At 64.5% G+C, this 18,639-nt stretch overlaps 1 protein-coding gene across 18 annotated transcripts in view; it reads left to right on the top strand.

Annotated features, from left to right (window-relative positions):
- PLEC (plectin) overlaps positions 1-18,639 on the top strand; it is a 54,260-nt gene that overhangs the window by 12,388 nt on the left and 23,233 nt on the right. For 2 of the 18 annotated variants that reach the window (XM_046641953.1, XM_046641961.1), the window contains exons 2-4: positions 17,491-17,552; positions 17,824-17,838; positions 17,973-18,062. In XM_046641953.1, coding sequence (XP_046497909.1) covers positions 17,491-17,552; positions 17,824-17,838; positions 17,973-18,062 — 167 coding nt within the window. Of the gene's footprint in view, positions 1-1,930; positions 2,184-5,255; positions 6,031-9,390; positions 9,449-10,928; positions 11,075-11,691; positions 11,998-13,428; positions 13,633-16,434; positions 16,697-17,490; positions 17,553-17,823; positions 17,839-17,972; positions 18,063-18,639 lie in introns of those variants that run through there. The other 16 variants (XM_046641954.1, XM_046641962.1, XM_046641951.1 and 13 more) reach the window with 15 other exon arrangements.

Raw genomic sequence — 18,639 nt, forward strand, 5'->3', positions numbered from 1 at the left:
TATTGGTATTGGAAACTGCTGCAGTGAACAGCTTTGTAGCTGGATCAATGTGCGTGTCTATGACTATTGTTAGAAATAGAATTTCTGGGTCAAATAGTATGCAAAATTCAAGCTTTATCTACACCAAGATACCATTTTTCACCTGTCGGACTGGCAAAAATCCAAAAACCTGGATTTCTGGATTGTGTTGGTGAAGCTGTGGGAAGCAGGCCAGTGAAAGTGGCTATCAGATCTAAAACCGCAGTGTGCGTGTAAGAGCGGAAGATGGGAACAGCATCCTGGGACCTGCTCAGTGCTGGCTCTCACTGGAGGAGGGGCCGGTGTGCTCCACGGGCAGGCAGATGGGCAGACACGGGAGACCAGCCAGGTGTGGGGTGACCGAAAAGCAAGGGTCAGATGTCGCTTTTTGTGTTAAAAGGGTTGGAAAACCAAGAATCGGGTTGGTATTTGCTTGATTTTCCATAAAGGAGTTCCAGAGGAATAAATAGGAGGCCAACAGTGATTCTCATACCCTCTCTGTGGGTGGGAGGGGACAAGCTAGGAGGGAGAGCTGATGTCCCCCAGCCATGCCTGAGAGGGATTGCTCCCTCCACCTGCCCAGCACCCAGTGTTATAGTTTCAAACAAACAGCAGAACCTCGCCAATCTGATATAAAATTATGCAAGTGGGTAAAGGAGGCAATTATTAACAGAGTCATTGAGTGGGGCCAGCGGGGGCGTTGATCGGAAGTGCAGTTAATCTAAATGCATCGGTTGACTTGGGGGCAATGGTTCTGACGTTGGGCCTCTGCATTTGGGAGCAGGAGTCTCTCCATGGGCCCGTCTCTTTCTTTGTGCATGTGAGGCTTTCTGCACTTAAGTTCTGACTGATTTTTATTTATCTAATTCCAGAGTAGCTTATATCTTGCATTCCTAATGAAGGGTTTTTCTGTTATGTTTTTCTAACTAGTTATTGCCGGCCGGTAAGAAATCTCTTGAATCTTTTGGAAGCGTACATGAAGCCGGCCACTTTGACAAGTCTGGTGTGGGTTCTGATGGGTGGTTGGTGGAGGCTGTTTAGGTGCTCAGAGGAGCAGGGGCTGCGAGGGAGCGAGCACTTGGGGGGACACTCTCTGCCACACACACCTGGATCCGCCTCATGGAAGGAAGTGAGGCTGCTCTGGCCCTGGGAAGCTCGTCCTGGCCTGCCTGCCGCCCAATGGGCTCAGGAGGCAGTGGAGATGCTGACAAGTGGATGGATTGGAGGGTGGAGCCGTGAGGACTTGTGGGGCTGGCCATGGGAGGTGATGACCCTGGGGGGTAGGCCTGAGCCACTGGGTGGTAGATGGTGGTACACTCACAGGGATGGGAAGACAAGAGTATCCCAAGACAACTTCTGACGGCATTTGCTGAGTGCGAGAGGCAGAAGATGGGGTGCAGGTTAGAGCCCCACTGGACACATCATCTTGGGAGTCAGGCATAGCTGGCAGTTTGAGTTGTAGGACGGGGTGAGGTGGCTCAGAGGAGCTTGTGGGTGGAGGAGGGCATGAGGCTTGAAGGGGGGGCAGGGGCAGAACCCCTGGGGCATGGGAGGTGGGGAAGTGAATCCTTGTGGTGAAGGGCCTGGTCCAGAGTCCTGGGGCACAACCGCGGGCAGGCCTCCAGCCCCTGCCCTCGTGGGATCCGCCTTCCCTCCGCACCCAGGATGCTGGCTGGGGAGGTCGGTGGAGGCCCAGACCGGTGGGTGTCTCCAGTAAGAAGTGAATGGCCCTGGCTTCGACGCCAGGGGAGCCACGTGCACGAGCAGCCCGGAGAGCACTCTGAGAGTGGCGAGCGCCGGAGGCCTGGAGATGGTGGGATGGGGTGGGCAGGCCCACGCGCCTGGTTCCAGCCCGGTGGCCTGGCAGTCCGGCTGGAGTTCGCAGGGTCAGGCGCCAGGAAGGTGGGGGCGGTGCAAAGCCGGGAGCATGCGCCGCCGCCGCCACAGCCGGGGCAGCCTTGCCGGGTGCATCGATCAGCCGAAGCCCCGCCCCGGGCCGGCAAGCCCCGCCCCAGGCCTCCCGGCTCCTCCCCCAGGCTGCGGCTCTGGCCTGGGCAGTGCGGTGCGGGGCTGGACTCTGCGTGGCGGCAGCGACGCCGCCCTCAGTCTCGGTGGAGACATGGACCCCTCACGAGCCATCCAGCATGAGATCAGCTCCCTCAAAGGTGCGGGCCGGGGAAGGGGCCCGAGCCGGGGGACGCCGACCAGGCAGTGACCTCTGGCTGGATGCAGTCCCCCGCAGGGCAGCGGTCAGCGTCTGCCGTCCCAGGGGCAGCTTTAGGGGTGGGGAGCTGGAGCCGCAGGAGACCCCAGGCCCGTGCCCCGCCAAGGCTCCACCTGGTGCGGGGTCTGCCCTGGGTTAGCGCGGGGCGACTCCAGCCGAAGCCCTGCAGCCTTGCAGCCCTGCAGTGAGTGTCGGGGGGCGGGGCAGGCTGCGGTAGCGGGGCGGCGGGGGTGGGGCGGAGGTGGGAGCTGGCCTTTGTAACGGGTCAGCCCCTTTTCTTCTCCCGGACTCTGCCGAGCCGCCCCCCCCACCTCTCGCCCCGCCTGCAGCCCTGCAGCCCAGCAGCCCAGCGTGCAAGGGGACGGGCAGTGCCGTGGGGAATCACTGGGGAGGCGCCAGGCGGGCTGGCCCCGGGCAAGTCCACACTGCGGCTCTTTGTTCTGGGGTGGGGCGACTGGGGGCTGCCCGAGGCCCCGACTGGTTGCCTGGAAACCTGGAGGGGCCTGCAGTGGGGGGGGGGGGGGGGAGGGGGCCTGCTCTCCCTGCCCGCCCTGGCCCTCTGGGTGCTGAATCAGCAACTGCGGCTGCGGTTCCCGCAGGGTGGGGGCAGGGCAGAGAGGGGCAGTCTCGCAGCCCTGGGACCTGGGGGGGGCGCCCCAACGCGGGCGCGGAATCCGGGGGGGGGGGGGGGGGGGGGTCAGGGGGAGGTGTGCAGGAGCAGGCGAGGCAGGCCGGAACATCTTGCTCCAGGCTCCTCCCTGCGTCTCCTCTCATCCCCGAGGGCACCCGGGCTGGTGGGAGGGAGGGGGATTCCCCAGCGTGCTCCGCTCGCTTTCTTCGGAGCCCCAAGTTGCTGTCCTCTCCTGCAGGGGACGGCATGGGGAGTGCCGGGGCTGAGTGGGTTGGCCAAAGACCCATGCATGCCTGTGTAGGAGGAGGAAAGATGTTAGGTCCAAGTGTTTGAGGGGCCTTAAGTGTGGCTTGGAATCATTTGGGAAGGGGGGCATGAGTTGGTTTGCTGGGGAGCTTGGGGATTAGGTGGGGGCATCGTACCAGAAAGATGGCTTGGATGTATGGGGTGGACAGGGGTGGGGGAAGTGCAGGAGGTGAGTGTGGGGGCTGTGGGATGCGCATACGGGGAGCTCAGGAGGTGAGTGTAGGGCTGTAGTGTGCGCATGGGGGCGCGCAGGAGGTGAGCGTAGGGCTGTAGGGTGCGCATGGGGGCGCGCAGGAGGGCTGAAGAACAGGCCAGGAGAGTAAGCCTCTGTGGGTATAGGGCTAGGCTGGGCTACTGGCTGAGTGCTGGTCTGGACCACAGCTGCTGTTGGTTCCTCAAGCCACAGCCTAGTAGGCGGAGGGTCTGCAGGCGCTGCTGGGCTGAGGAGGCGTGGCCGCTGCCCACTCCCGCCTCTGCGGTGAGTCTTCCCTGAGCCGGCGCCCCACCCTCCCGGAGGCAGTCTCCGCGTGGGCTGGCCCCCTTCCCGCCTGGCTGGCTGTAGGGGACAGGCGGAGGGACGGCGGTGCCGCAGTGAACTGGCGGGCAGGGCTATGGGAACAGTTGGCTGTGCCTTCAGAGTTTCCACCGCCACCTCCTCCACGATTTAGCGCGCGCTCTTGTGTGTGTGTGTGTCCGTGTTTGGAGGCCCCCCCCCGAGGTGCCATGGCAACGGCCCCATAAACCCGCCCCCACGCGCTGCCTGTTGGCCGCCTGCCCGCCGGCGCCTCCCACCGCGGGATCCCCCACCCCCGCCCTATTTATGATCTGTTCCCGGGTTGTGCTTGGTGGGAATGGGTGTGTCGGCTTCGAGGAAGGGGGAGAACGCGGTTCCGGGTGTTGCTCGGTGCAGCACAGCGTGGGAGAGGGGGTATTGGGTGGAATGGGGCAGATGCAGGATATCCGTGGTTGGAACCTCAGTTATGGGGATCTGGGGATGACTGATGGGTGTGGCTGTGGCCGAGCCAGGCTGCACAGCCCCCCATGTTGAGCCTGCAGCCCCTTCCCCCATCCCGCTCCTGGGCCCCCTTCCACTCAGTCCCTAACCCTCTCCCGGTGTCGTGGGTGCCCAGGCTGCCCAGGGTGGGGTGTCTGCATGGCGGCAGGGGAGACAGGCACGGGGCTGCAGGGACTTGGTGACTGATTCCCTGTGGCAGCTGAGTTTCTAGCCTGACAGCTGGCTTGAGGGGAGGGGTGGGTGGAGGCCCCACTCGGAGCCCCCCACCCTGAGCCCTGCTCTGAGTGCTTTGGGCTCCCAGAGGACTCCTTGTTCCTAGGCCAGCCTTGATCTGGCCTGGCATCAGAAGTGTTCAATAGGGTGGCCGCTGTCTCTGGCCTCACATTTGGAGGTGGGGGCTCTATCCCTTTGCCTGTTTGGTGGACAGCAGCCAATGGTGCCTGCAGCCGGTCTGTCCCTGTGTTAAAGCCTGTGCCCTTTCCCCTCAGACCTCTGCCCCCCAGACCCCAGCTCTGCCCTCAGACCCCTGCCCCCCAAGTTTCCAGCTCTCCCCTCAGACCTCTGCCCCCCAGACCCCAGCTCTGCCCTCAGACCCCTGCCCCCCAAGTTTCCAGCTCTGCCCTCAGACCCCTGCCCCCCAGGTCCTAGTCCTCCCTCAGACCTCAAGTGCCCCAGGGGCCCGGATGGCCCAGCAGCCCCCTCTTCAGATCCTTGTGAATCCATGAAGTCCTGAGACCACAATCCTGAGTTGGGTCCGTGGCCTGAGACCCCTCCTGCCCTCTCTGCTCCCCGCTTCCCTTCTGCCCGTCTGCCACCCTTTTAGATTCCTGGTCCATAGCTACTCTCGTCCCGACGCCCTCTAGGCTTGGGAACCTTGAAGGAAGTGTTTAGAAACTGATGTAATTTCTGACGTTGGAGCCCTGGGGCCTGGGAGGGGAGGGGGGCTGCGGTGAGGAGGCTGCCACTGCGAGGTGCCCCCCACTCCGTGAGGGGCCCTGCTGGCTGTGGGTGGGAGGGGCCGCCTGTGCTGCTGAGTCAGAGGGGGCCGGCCTGGGCGTCCCGGAGGGCGGGCGGGAGCCTCGGCTCGGCAGGCCGCGGGCAGGCGGCAGTGCCGGCAGGAATCGCACCGAGCCAGGGAGCCAGGCGCCGCCACAGCCCGGAGCCCGCGCCCTCGAGCTCAGCGCCGCGGCCTGCCTGCCCTGCGGGCCGGCCCTTGGCACAGCCGTTGCCGAGGGCACCTCGTCGCACCTCCTGCCTGTGCCCCGCCTGCTGCCCTCGCCTCACCGGCTCCGGCAGCCATGGTGGCTGGCATGCTCATGCCGCTGGACCAGCTGCGGGCCATTTACGAGGTGCTCTTCCGTGAGGGTGTGATGGTGGCCAAGAAGGACCGGCGGCCCCGCAGCCTGCACCCCCATGTGCCCGGCGTCACCAACCTGCAGGTCATGCGTGCCATGGCCTCTCTGCGGGCGCGGGGCCTGGTGCGGGAGACCTTCGCCTGGCGCCACTTTTACTGGTACCTCACCAACGAGGGTATTGCCCACCTGCGCCAGTACCTGCACCTGCCGCCGGAGATCGTGCCCGCCTCTCTGCAGCGCGTGCGCCGCCCTGTCGCCATGGTGATGCCTGCGCGCCGCACCCCCCACGTGCAGGCTGTGCAGGGTCCCCTGGGCTGCCCGCCCAAGCGGGGGCCACTGCCAGCCGAGGACCCTGCCCGTGAGGACCGGCGGGTCTACCGCCGGAAGGAGCCTGAGCAGGGGGCACCTGAGGCCCCTGTGGTGCCCGCCACCTCCCCTGGAAACCTGGCGAGTCCAGGCCCAGAACCTGCCCCAGCCACAGGTCAGCTAGCTCCTGGCCCCAGCCCTGGGGGGCGGGAATGCTTGGTGGGCTGGGGTGGGCAGTGCGTGTGCGGGAGCTTTGCTCACACCAGCAGGTGGCGCTCTCTCTGCTGGAGGGTGCTGGGAGCTCTGGTGGTGGACCCACGTGGCTCCTCCTCCTGGCTTGAGGACCTTGGGGTGGATAGGCCAAGGAGGAGCCAGTGGGCTGCTGCCAGCCCATCCCCAGGCACGCCCTGGGGATAGGGGTGGGGCTTATAATGCCTGGACTGGCAGGAGCAGCTGTTGGCACAGCCCTGCCCCACGCCAGCTTAGCCCCATCCCCAGTGCTGCCCTCGTCCTAGCCCCTCGCTGCCCCCGCTCCTGGTCCCAGTGGCCTGTCTGCCCCAAGGCCCTCTCTGCATGAGGCGGAGGTGTGCAGAGGAGGGGCTGGGATGGGGTAGGGTGTTGTCCCTACTCTCCAGCAGTGTGGCCCAGGCAAACTGCCTGACCTGTCTGAGCCTTGAGTCTGTCCAGTGGGGGTGACATCTGCCCCTGTGGTTTTGTGGCTCAGATGCTGTATTGTGACTGAGTGCTTGACGGCAGTGGAGGGGTGGAACAGAACTTAGGCAGGAGCATTGCCAGCAGGCCAGAGGCCAGGGCGTGGCAGGTGCTAGGCCCAGCTGAGGGTCTAGGCAGACCCTTCCCGGTGGGAGCTGGGTCCCAGAGGATGGAACAGGTCCTGTTGTCCCAGGGGTTGTCAGTGGCCCCTTGCCATGCCCCTTCTCTGTAGCATCCCTCTGTCCCTAAGCACCTGTGCTGGCAGGACCCAGGTGGACAGATGACATGTGTCCCGTGCAGCTTGAGGATCGCACATGCGCTCTCAGAGCCCACTGGCAGTGGTGCTGACTTGAGGCGGCCTGGGTTCCCCAGCACAAGGCAGGCTTGATCCCTGCTTCACTCTTTGTGTCTCACCATTCAGGGAGGAACTTGTTCTCTAAGGGGCTGGGAAGGGGCCCAGGGGTGAGACCAGCAGAGTGGGCAGGAGTTTGCCAGGTGAATGGGGGTCAAGGGACCCAGGTGCAGACCCAAGGTGCTGAGCGGGAGCCCCAGTTCTGGCCTGGTCTGGGTTGGGCCTGAGAGGGCCACGCTGTAGGAGCTCATCCTGGGGTAGAGAGGCAGCCTCCGGGCTCTCCCTATGGCCTTGAGCAAGTCATGTGGCCTCCCCAACTCTTGTCAATGGGCTGAGAGTGTCAAGGAGACAGTTCTTGGCTGGGTGCTTGGTCAGCACTGACCAGCATCCAGTGGCCAGATCCTAGCCCAGGGGGCCTTCTACCCAGGCCTTCCCCTGGCTGGCGCCCCTGCCCACCCTCAGTGGTTTGGCTGACCAGCCCTCTCCGCCTTCTTGGGTCATGGGTGTGGTGAGCCCCTCCTTTTCTCTCCTTCCTTCCTTGTCTGTGGCCAGGCTGGGCAGCTGGGTGGGCAGTTGGCAGTGGGGCCAGGAGGGAGGATTGGGTGTGGCTGCAGTGGGCAGAGCAGAGGGCACCCCCCAGCCCTGACGGAGGTGACTCAGTCTTCCCTTCCTAGCCGCAGCCGCTGGTGGCAGCTCAGAGTTTCCAACAGGAAATGAGCTCCAGCTCCAGGCTGAGTCAGGGCCTGCGGGTGTGGGCTCTCCTCCTCCCTCAGGGCCAAGCACGGGACCGGGGGCTACTGTCGCTCCAGGAGGATGCCCAGGGTGCCTTGGGTGCTGGGTGTGGTGTGGGACTGTGTCATTGTCTGCAGGGGTCACGATGGCTCCACACTCAGGCTGGGGCTAGAACCACTGACTTCTCAGATTTAAAAATTATCAAGTAATGAACCACAGACCCCTTCCTTCCCCGCATCCCTGCTCCTCTCCAGTCAGTTGGCAGAAGAGCGAGGGCAGAACCGTGTGGGGCCAACTGCACTGGTCCCCAGAATGGGCTCGGTCAAATGGGCTGCCTCTGTCTCTCCAGCCCTTGCTGGGGAGCTGTGGACACTTCAGGCCAGTCAGATGTGCCTGCTGCACCTCGTTCCCCACCCCTGAGGCCCCACTCCCTCCCTGTGCCCTGGTGGTCTGCTCAGTCGTGTGGGAAGGCATCTGCCAGCTTGTTCAGCCACTTTCCGGCCAGACCCACATGGAACCCCTGGCCCAGGGAGCCCTCAGCATTTGGGGATGAACTGGCTGAGGAGCAAGTAATGGGGAAGCAGCTTTGGGAGCTATCAGGGTGGGTCCCTCTGAGGAGGCACCCTGAGCGGAGCCCTGACCCATGAGGAGGACTGCACTCCACCAAGAGCAGCCCTGCAGAGGCAGGGAGGCTGCGCGTGGCGGGAGGGCCAGGATCCGGGAAGGCTTGTGGCTGTGGTGAGGAGTTTGGTGCACTTTCTGTGGTGGAAGGCCGGTGGAATGGGTTTTTACATGTGAATTTCATTTATGGGCATTAGCAGTGCCTCGCCTGCCTCAAAATTCAGAAAGAACCAAAATGTTTATAGAGAAAAGGTGCCCTCCCGAATGCTCTCAGCACATCTGTTCCAGAGGCATCTTATCCGTCATAAGCAAGTGGCCCTCGAGGACATTGCTTCTCCCCACCCCGCTGTGCACCTTGCCTCCCGCGCGGCACTTGTCCCGGAGGAGACCAGGGGACGTGGAGGCAGCACACAGAGCTGCCCTGCTCTTTTTTATGGCTACGTGGCACCCCGCGTGGGACACGTGGTTCCAGCTGTCTTGTGACACTCACTAGCTTTGCATTTGGGTTGTGCATTCAAGGGGATATCTGTAGGAGAACCCTGTCAGGTCTTTTAAGCAGGGTTGTGGCAGGATTAGGTTGCCTTTTGCCGGGGCCTGTGGTGGCTGTGTGGGACAGTGTGGACATGAGGGACACAAAGGCAGGGACACAGTTAGGAGATGTCACCAGGCTGGAGGCCATGGTGGCTGGGATTGAGCTGGTTGTAGGGGATGTGGGCAGAAGAAGGGGCCAGCTGTGGGGGCTGAGGGAATGAGGATGTCGAGGAGGAGTAGGGAGTGCAGGACTGATGGGGCCTGTGGGCCGGGCTGCGCTGGGCAGGGCAGGCACAGTAGGGAAGACTGGTGGGCCATGTGGGCTGTGCCTGAGGGCTCAGAGATTTGGGGCCGGCTGGTCCACCGCACCCCCCGAGCTGGTCTGACCCGTTGGTCCACAGGGCTTCAGCTCTGCTGGGCTCGCTGACTCAGGGGTGGCCATGAGGAGGAGCCACAGCTCCCAGAGCTGGGTGGGGAGGCGAGGGCATGAGCGAGCCCTTCCTCTGCCCTCCCACCCCTTCCCTCCTTCCTGCCTTCCTTTCCTTTTCCCTCTGCCGCCTTTTGGAGCGGCCTGGCCTGTGCTCTGGCCCGCGCTCTGTGGCCATGGACAGGTATAGCATGGAGGAACTGATTCAGCTGGTCCAAGGTAGGGTAGGTCCTGGGTTACGGGGCTGTGGGCATGCCGGAGGGAGGGACCAAGGCCTCCGGCTGGGTTGAGCTGGGCTGGGCTCTCCCAGGCAGCCTGTGGCTGGGGCCCTGGCAGGGCTGGGGCTGCCTGCATTGCCCAGGAGTCACAACTCAGGGATGCAGGGATGAACAGGTCATCTCAGAGCTGCCCCGGGGTGTGTCTGGTGTGGGAAGGAGGCATCTGGAAGTGGCAGGCCCTGTCCCAGGTCTCTGTGGGGTGTGGAGAGCTGTGCACTGCCCTCAAGGGGCACTCTCACCTCCAGGAGCCAGTCCTCCCCCAGGCTCCTCTAGGCTTCCCCTAGCCCCGCCCCAGCCCGCCAGAGCTGCCACTGCAGGCCAGTCTCCTTCAGAAGTGAGTTTCTGAAGCGTGAGGCTGGTGAGCAGGAGGCTTGGGTGGACCTGGCCCTCCCACCCCTCTCCTTGTCACCCCTTGGCTCGCCACGTGGACCAGGGTGCTCCTACCCCAACAGTCAGAGGCCAAGTGTGGTTTGCTGTGCTTTGCTGCAGGCTGACCACACATGCCAGAGAGGCCACCTGGGCTCACATCACAGTCTTGTGTGACCACAGGCAAGCTCCTCACCTTCTCTGTGCATCAGTTTCCTTGTCTGTACAACGTGATAATAGCATAGGCCTTCATAGGGTTCTCTGAGCATTAAAATAGGATGGTGCTTGACCCACAGGAAATACTACAAAATGGGATATATATCTTTATATTTAGTCCTCAACCTGCTGTCTGCCAGGGCCTGAGAGAGTCCAGGCTTCTGGGAGAAGAGGGGCAGGATTGAGACCTCCATGTCCTGTTTCCCAGTTGCTCTGAGGTCCAGGTCAGCCCAGGATGTGGTGTGGGCCTGCCTGCTGATGGCGACTTCTGGCCCCAGGCCTTCTGCAGACCAGAGGCTGCTGGGGTTCTGGGGTGGGGCCAGGGGAGGCACCAGGAGTGGCCTGGGGGCCAGGGGGTGGGCATTCACGTGGCCCAGCCTGATTTGGGACTGTCTTGGTTTCTGGCAGGTGGTGTGACCTTGAGCGAGCTGTCCCATCCCTTGGGGCCAGGTGTTGTGTTGAGGGGTCCTCTGGGAGGAGAGGGTTTCCCTCTTGCCCATGTGGCCTTTCCCAAGTGCACCCCCACCGTCGTCCACACCCCTTGGGACAGGCGCCCCTGAGCTGAGCTCTCTGTGAAAGTGCTAGGTCTTGTTCCGAGGCAGCTCCTTATTATTAGAATCGCCGGTGGGAATCTGGGGGGTGAGTGTCGGGTGGCGCTGCCCGGCTAGGCTGGAGTCGAGCGAAGGCCGTGGGCCCGGGTGCCCTCGCTTTGCACGTCATGTTCTAAGTCTGGACAAATGACGGGCGTTGCTTGCCCTCCTCAGATATTTATATCCCCCTGGGCCCCCTGCCCATCCCTCCCCTCCCCCATGGACACAGGCACTGCTGCTGACAGCGGCACCACCGTGCCCTCCTCCCACCGCGCTGCCGCCACTGCCGGGCTTGCTGCCGCCTCTGAGGGGCCTGTGACCCTCCCCACACCCCGCACCCACTCCCTGTCTGCCCTCTGGGCTCCTGCCACTGTCCTCAATGAAGATCGTGCCGGGTAGGTGGGGCAGCCTTTGAAAGCCTTGTGAGAGCCCAGTGGGGCCAGGGGCTGGGGACTGAAGGGCAAGGGGCTCTGTCCTTATTTCCTTGGGTACAGCCTACAGCCTGCTTCCCAGGCCATCACTCCAGCCCCTCCCTCTTACACTGTCCGCCACCCACCATGGGGGGCGTTGGGACTTTGGGGGGGGGTGTTTGTTTTTGAGTGTGGTTGGGTCAGCTGCAAGCATAGGGGGCCAGCGAGGGCTGGGGCTTTGGCACGCATCCCCCTCGGCACCTGGCAGCTGTCACCAGAGGTTGGAGGGAGAATGGGGTGCTCGGGCACTTCAGTCACCCTTCCTGGTGGGGGCAGCGGAGTGGGGGAGGAATCATGCTGAGGCTGCCCCAGCTCTGCTGGGGGGGACTGCACTTGGCCCCACGTCGCGGCAGGCCCCTCCTCCTGGCGGGTGTGGCCGTGGGTAAGCAGGGGTTAAGGCTCCAGCTAACCTTGAGCGTGATAGCTTTGCGCAGGGACAGCTGAGCTAGGCGCCCGCTGGAGGCGGGTGGGGAGCGCCAAGTGGCCGAGCTGCTGGGAGGGAGGAGGGAGAGGAAGCAGGCGGGAGCATAGTTGGTGCAGAGGACGGGACTAGTCCAGGGCGCTAGGCAGACAGTGTGGTAGGGCGGTCCCCGCAGGTGGGGCGGTCCCTGGTCGTGGGACACCCCCCCCTCACCCGCCCTCCACACAGGGCAGGGAGGGAGCTGCCAGGCCCCGAGCTGCCGGTTCCGAAGGGCGGCTTTGCCTGCCCTGCCTGCAGCCGTGCGGCCCCAGAGCCATGGAGCCCTCCGGCAGCCTGTTTCCCTCCCTGGTGGTCGTGGGCCATGTCGTCACCCTGGCTGCTGTGTGGCACTGGCGCAGGGGGCGCCAGCGGGCTCAAGATGAGCAAGGTAAGCGCCTGGGCAGCTGTTGCCAGCCGCCACCCCTGCCAAGAGGCTGAGGGCGAGGCGGGGCGAGGGAGGGGCCACCTCCCTCCCGCCCCGCATTTCCCTGAGCCCTCCCCTTCGCGTCCCGGAGCTAAGTACCAGCACGTGATGGGAAAGCAGTAGTGCCCCCTTGCTTCCCACCCTGCATTGAAGACCCGGCCCGCTTCCCTGGGGTGGGGCTAGGGCTCTGTGGCTCCATCAGCCTAGAGCGTGGGCAGTGCCAGAGCGCCCCCTCCGGAAGGGCGGCCCCTCCCCCGCCGCCAGGGACAGGGTGAGCACAGGTGACTGTCAACACAGAAACCGCAGCTGGCAGGTGCAGGGCGGGTGTCCTGGGGTGGGTGTCCTGGGGCAGGTCTTGGGAGAGCTCCCGAGCCAGACTGAGGTGGGCTGGGCCTGGGCAGAGCCTCCTGCCCACAGTGAGAGGTGAGGCAGGTGCCTGAGCACCCTCTGCCAGGGCTCAGGACTGTACGGGGCGTGCAGCCAGGCCCGCTTTGCCCTCCTCTGTTCAAAGTCACTGCTCTGGGCTACAGCCGGCGGCAGCCATGCCCAGCATAGGACAGCCCAGCAAGGAGGGGTGGGGCCTGCCTGCCTGCCTCCGCTCCAGTAAATGGAGCCGGGTGGGGCCGCGGGGACTGGGCTTCTGGCCAGAGGGACTGCCCTGACCAGGACATGGAGGTAGTGCTCAGCTCTGTGCCCAGGCACCCCCCAGGGTGTGGGGCTCGCCTGCTGTGGGGGCGGCCAGGGCTGCCCGTCTCAGCCTGCGTGCCAGACCCGCTGGACCTAAGGTCTGAGTCAGGATGGGGCTTCCAGGCCAGGCTTTGGGGGCTGGGGAGTTACTGGTGACTCAGCTGCAGGGACGTTCAGTACAATGCATAGGCCGGCGCTTCTCCCCGCTGGATTTGGGCCTTCCCTCCCTCGGCCCGCTTTCGTCTCCTGCCCCCACGTCAACAAGGGGCTCCCCTCCAGCCACTATCCTGGCCTGCTGCCCGCCCCCACTGCCCTGCGGTGCTCCTCGTGTCTCTGTTCTGTCCTGGGCTGTTCTCAGCCCGACGCTCCCGCCCCCACCCCGTCGCCGCAGCCTCTTCCGCGCATCTTGCTGGGAGCGGCCTCCCTGTGGACGTCAGTCGAGGGGAGTTTCCCGGCGCCCGGGCGTCCCCCGGGGCTCCCCTCTGCGCGAGCCTGGGCACTCGCAAGTTCCCAGGCCCCTTTGTCCTCGAGGGCAGCCTCCCCCTGCCCTAGTCCCTCCGGAGCGGGGTCCTCGCCCTCCAAGTGGAGGCGTGGCTTCCTGGCCCGCGCTGGGCGGGGCGCCCCACCAGGGGCAGGTTCTCCGCGTCTGGGCCGCGCGCCCGCTGCCGGCGTCGGGGAGGGTGTGGAGCGCGGCGCAGGCGGTCTCCGGCGTGGGCTGGGGAGCAGAGGCAGGGCGCGTCTTGCTTGCTGTCCTCAGTGGGCAACCCAGGCTCATGGCTGCGGCCGGCACATGGGGGGCGGGAGGCGCCTTCGCCGCACAGAAGGAGGTTGTGCTGGAGCGGCCGTGCTGGCTGGACGGGGGCTGCGAGCGCGCCCGCAGGGGCTACCTCTACGGGCAGCTGTGCTGCGTAGGTGGGTGCGGCTGAGAGGGGTGGTGGCGCGGGAGGGGGCACCAGTCTCCGCTGAGATCTGGCACTTGGGCCGGGAAGGAGGTGGTGCCCAGCCCAGGTGCAGCCCCGCCCCGCTCTCTGCTCCGGAAACACCTGAGGAGGAAGGCAGGGCGAGGTCCCGTCGGCCGCATTTGTTCCCACTCTGGAGAAGGGGGTGGGGAGGTGGGAGGGCCGGCCTCGGCTCTGGCCTTGGTAGAAGGCACCAGGCAGTTGGCAGTCAGGACGCGGGAGGGGGGTGGGAGGTGCTGAGGGCGGGGCTCCGGGCCTTCAGCAAATGGGGCTCTTCTCCTTGGCTAGCGGATCCCTTTCTCAGGCTGTAGGCTTCCCACCCCGGGAGTGGCTTCGCTGGCTAGGGGATGTCCAGCCTGTTTCCATGTCTGTGAAAGGGGGCAGTGATACCCCTGAGAGGGCCATAGGCAGCTCTCCAGGACACTGGGCTGGTGGCAGAGGGTCAGCTGCCTGGGCAGGACAGGGGTCAGGCAGATGTGCAGGAGGGACAGTGCTGGGGCGAGTGTGTCCTGGGGAGGGCCAGCTGAGCGTGCAGCAGTGTTGGAGGAGCCAGCGTGGCCTGGCTGGGGGCACACGGGGCTGGGCCAGCCTGGGAGGGGTGGTCTGTCGGTTTGAGGTCTGAACAGGACGGGCAGGGAGGAGCATTGACAGCCAGTGGAAAGGGGCCGGCAGGGAGGCAGGGCTGGGAGCAAGGGGCCATGCAGGTTCAAGGAGAGGATGAGCTCTGAGACCCTGGGAGGAGCCCAGGGGAAGGAGGCACCTGGGGCAGGAGAGCTTCCAGGGGAAACGGTGCTGGTGCTGGCCCTGGAGGCCCGCCCAGACCTGGGGCAACATCCTTGGAAGCCCCTTAGAGACAGACAGAAAGCTGGAGGAGGGGCTTAGGCTGGGGCCTAGGGTTGGGGCTCCCACAAGTCTTGGTTCCTCTGGGTTTCAGCTTCTCCTGGAGTTCCCTGTTCCCACCTCCTGACCTGCTCCCAGGGGCCTGTGGTATTTGTGCCCCTCACCAGAATGACACCCTATCCCCACAGGCAGGGACCCCACCTCCCTGTTACTGCTAGACTAGCCCAGAGCCTGCATTCAGTAGGTGCTCAATACAGGCTTCTTGAACTCTGGACAGCTGCTGGGGCGAGGGGTCCTCAGAAGAGGCATTTCTATAGGCTCTAAACCTGAGGAGGGGCCAGGTGGGTGTGTGAGAAGTTCTCAGCATGCACTGTACTGGGAGCACTGACCAGTGTGGGAGCAGATTTGGGATTTTGGGTGGCCTCTGGAGGGTGAAGAGCTGATGTCTGGTGGGGGCTGCCAAGCTCCTCACGCCCTGCCCAGATGAGGGTGGGGGGTTGTATAGAGCAGGAGGGTCTCCCTGCATCTCATGCCAGGTTCAGAATCCAGGCTTGGAGCTGAGGGGTCTTATCAGAGGTGGGGAGGAGCATAAGACCTTCGGCAGAGCCCTGGGGGTCTGGCTGTGCCTCTAGGCTTGCAGGGGTGGGGGTGGGGGATGTAACCAACTCTGTCTGGCTTGGGTGCCCCCCACCCCATGGGTTTTGGGCGCCCTCCCGTGGCCACACAGGGGCATCAGGGATGGGGGTGGGGGGAGCTTTTCCGGGAACCGAGGCTGAAGGCGCTGCGGGAGGGGGGCAGCAGCTCACAGCTGGATCACATCAAGCCAGATGCTCAAACTGGAAAATTTCTTGTGGTCGGGGCGTTCTTTCCTGTGGTAGTCGGGCGGCCAGGGCAGTCCGGTGCCGGCCGTGGGCAGCTCTGTCATTGGCCTGAGGGAGCCAGGCGGTGCCCCTGTGCCCTTTGCCCCTTTCTTCCACCTTTATGATCCTGAATAGCTGCTGTGAATCCCGCCCGACTGCAAACAAGCCCCTCACCCATCCTGCCCCATTGCCCCCAGGTGCAGCTTCCTTTCTAATGAGTCAACATGCCCGGCCCCCTCCCCAGCCCTGACTCACAGACGGGGCCCCCTCTGGGTTCTCCCTGCTGCCCCCAGCCCCTCCCCAATGTGGGGCAGAGTTCCTGTAGCTCGGGGCTGGGCCGTCCTGCCTGATGAGTCATCGCTCAGCTATGTGCCTGCTCCTGCCCACCGTGTGCGCTGCCTACAGACAGGGGCACTGCTCCAGGACGTGCTGGTGGGCAGCTCGGGAAGGGCCAGGCCAGCACAGGACCACAGTGGCCCTTGAGCAGGGGCTTATTGCAGCCTAGAAGGGGCAGGGGCCACGGGCGCAGGGCATTAGGTCTGTGAGAAGGTGTGATTTGGGGGGGCTGCAAGAAAAGGGTGGGCAGTTGGTCCCTCCAAGCCAGGTGTCACTCAGCTTGGGGGTTCCTCCTAGAGTCCCTCCAGCAGGTAGGGTGGGCAGGCTGAGGGGCGCCCTGGGCTGAAGCCTAATGGCGTGCTCTCTAAGAGGTGTGGCCTGCAGGCCCCCTGGGCCCAGGCACACTCAGGCACCCCTCCCTGTGGTGGGGGCATCCTTCAGGGTGGCGGTGGAGATGGCGTGTGGTCCTTTGTGGTCCTGGCCCCGGTGGGTATGCAGCAAGGTGCCAGGTCCCCTCATCCCCCTGGGTCCCTCCAGGGACTGCTGCGGGCAGGGTGGGTGAGGAAACCCCTGGTTTCCTGTTTCTGTCGGCGCAGGGTGTGGCTGTGGGGGAGGGGCTGTCTTCCTTCTTCCCGATGGGACACTCCCTCTCTGGGGGGGTGGGCAGGGCTGGGTGGGGCCCTGGGGGCGGGGACAGCATGCTGGGGAGTACAGCAGGCAGGGAGTGGCCACACCAACTCGGCTGGGAGCTGAGCCCGCACTGTGAGCCAGCACGTCCTGAGCTGCAGCAGCCTCAGCCGCCTGTGTGCCACTTCGGGCCCTGGAGAACAGCCCCTGGAGGCTGAGGGACCGAGCACAGAAGGGGCACCATGTCTCAGCACCGCCTCCGTGTGTCCGAGCCCGAGGGCCTGAGTCACAAGAGAACCACCTCAGAGGACAACCTCTACCTGGCTGTGCTCAGGGCCTCGGAGGGCAAGAAAGGTAGTGGGCACTCCCTGCTGGGAAGGTCGGATGTGGAGCCAGGAGTGCCCGCTTCCTGCAGGAGGAAGCCTGGTCCCGGGGCGGGGAGTGGTGGGGGGCAGACTCTGATGGTCTGAATTTGGGGGACAGACTCTGAGACAGCGGCTTGGGCAGTGTGATGTGTCCTGGCCCAGGTGCAGAGCTGCTGGGGTTGGGGGAGCGGGGCTGGGGCAGCTGCCGGTGCTCAACACAGAGATTGGGCCCATGTTGGCAAGGCTGGCAGTTCTGTCTGGGCCTTGGGTATAGAGCTGAGGTGGGTGGGGGGCTCTCTGTGCCCAGCGAAAGGCCCATTGCCCTGCTGGAAGGACACAGTGCCGCCCCTCTGACCAGTCCTGGGTCCTGGCCTGGAACCTCTCTGCTCAGGGCTCAGGGAGGCAGCATGTGTGGGGGTGGGGCAGGCTGGGACTTGTGCGCTGTGGGCTCTGGGTGCGGCTGCCAGCTCTGGACCCTCCCATTTTGGGAAGGAGACAATAGGGGGATTGAGCAGGGGGCACCTTATGTGCCTGGCCACTCCCTGTCTGGACAGGGCTGTCTGGGGGCTGGCTGGGGCCTGGCTGGGGTCTGGGCACCTTGGTCTGCCAGTCTGGTCTGGGGGGGGCGGGGGCGGGAGCGGGCAGCAAGGTGGGGGCTGTGTCTCAGTGTGTGATTCTGAGGCCCTGTTCAGGCACCAGCTACTGTGTCTTCATGGTGGTCACCTCCCAGGGGCTCTCGGGGCTTCTCCCAGACCCTGGGTAACCTGTCCTTGTCTCTCCCAGATGAGAGGGACCGCGTGCAGAAGAAAACCTTCACCAAGTGGGTCAACAAGCACCTCATCAAGGTTAGTGGCATGTGTGCGCATGTGTGTGCGTGCATGTGCGCCTGGTTGCAGGCGCTGAGGAGGTTGTGGGTGGTGGCAAAGGAGGGTGCCCTGGCCCTCCAGCCAGAACAGAGCTGCCCTCCCTGCCCTCCTGCCTGCCCGAGGCTGTCCCTGCAGCTCACCTTTCATCTCTGAAACCTGTCATTTTCTGTCCTCTTCTTCCCCATGCGCTCCTGTCTCTTTTCTCCTCCTCCACCTCCTCCTCTTCGTCTCTTCTCGTCTCTTCTTGTAGCACTGGAGGGCAGAGGTAGGTGTTCTTCGGGGTGGCATGTGTTCTGTGGGCCCCCTGCCTCTTGCCCCCTGGGGTCTATGCCCGCCGCCCCAGGGCCTACTTTTGGCTCTGGGGGACCTGTGGCCATCCCAGCCCCTCTGTCCCCCCAGGCCCAGAGACACATCAGCGACCTGTATGAAGACCTCCGTGATGGCCACAACCTCATCTCCCTGCTGGAGGTGCTCTCCGGGGATAGCCTGGTACGTGTGCCCCTCCCTCTGTGGCCCCGCCTGCCTCTCACCTGGATGCCCCTGTCTGCCTTCCCTCCTTGGGGCCTTTCCCACATGCCCACTCCTTGTTCAGCCCGGCCTCACCCGCCACTGTGCCTCCTGGTCCAGAGTGTCGGGCCTGGCCTGGGAGTGGCCCTAACCCTTGTGCCGTGGGTGCACGGCCCTGCTGCCCTCTGCGTCGGAGCCCTGACACAATAATCTCATGCTCTGCTCTGCTTTGGTTTCTCTGCTGCTTGGACTCTGAACCTTGACCTCTGCCCTTTACCCTTTGCCCTGCTCTGGCTGGGCAGCCAAGAGAGCGGGACGTAATCAGGAGCTCACGCCTGGTGAGTGGTTGTGCCCACTGGCCACAGCGGCACGTGGGCTCCCCGAGACCAGGAGCTCAGCTCACCTGGGGCCGGTGGCCAGTCTGGCCCGACCTGTGCCTGGTGCTTGGGCAGCAGATGGCCATGTGTCGAGCTGCCTGCTGTCCTGCCTGCTGCACTGCCTGGGGCCAGGCCTGGGACCTGCTGGGGCTGCCACCGCAGGCAGGAGGACCCCCTCCCTG

This window comes from Equus quagga, chromosome 16 (assembly GCF_021613505.1).
Source record: "Equus quagga isolate Etosha38 chromosome 16, UCLA_HA_Equagga_1.0, whole genome shotgun sequence".
Lineage (NCBI taxonomy): Eukaryota > Metazoa > Chordata > Mammalia > Perissodactyla > Equidae > Equus > Equus quagga.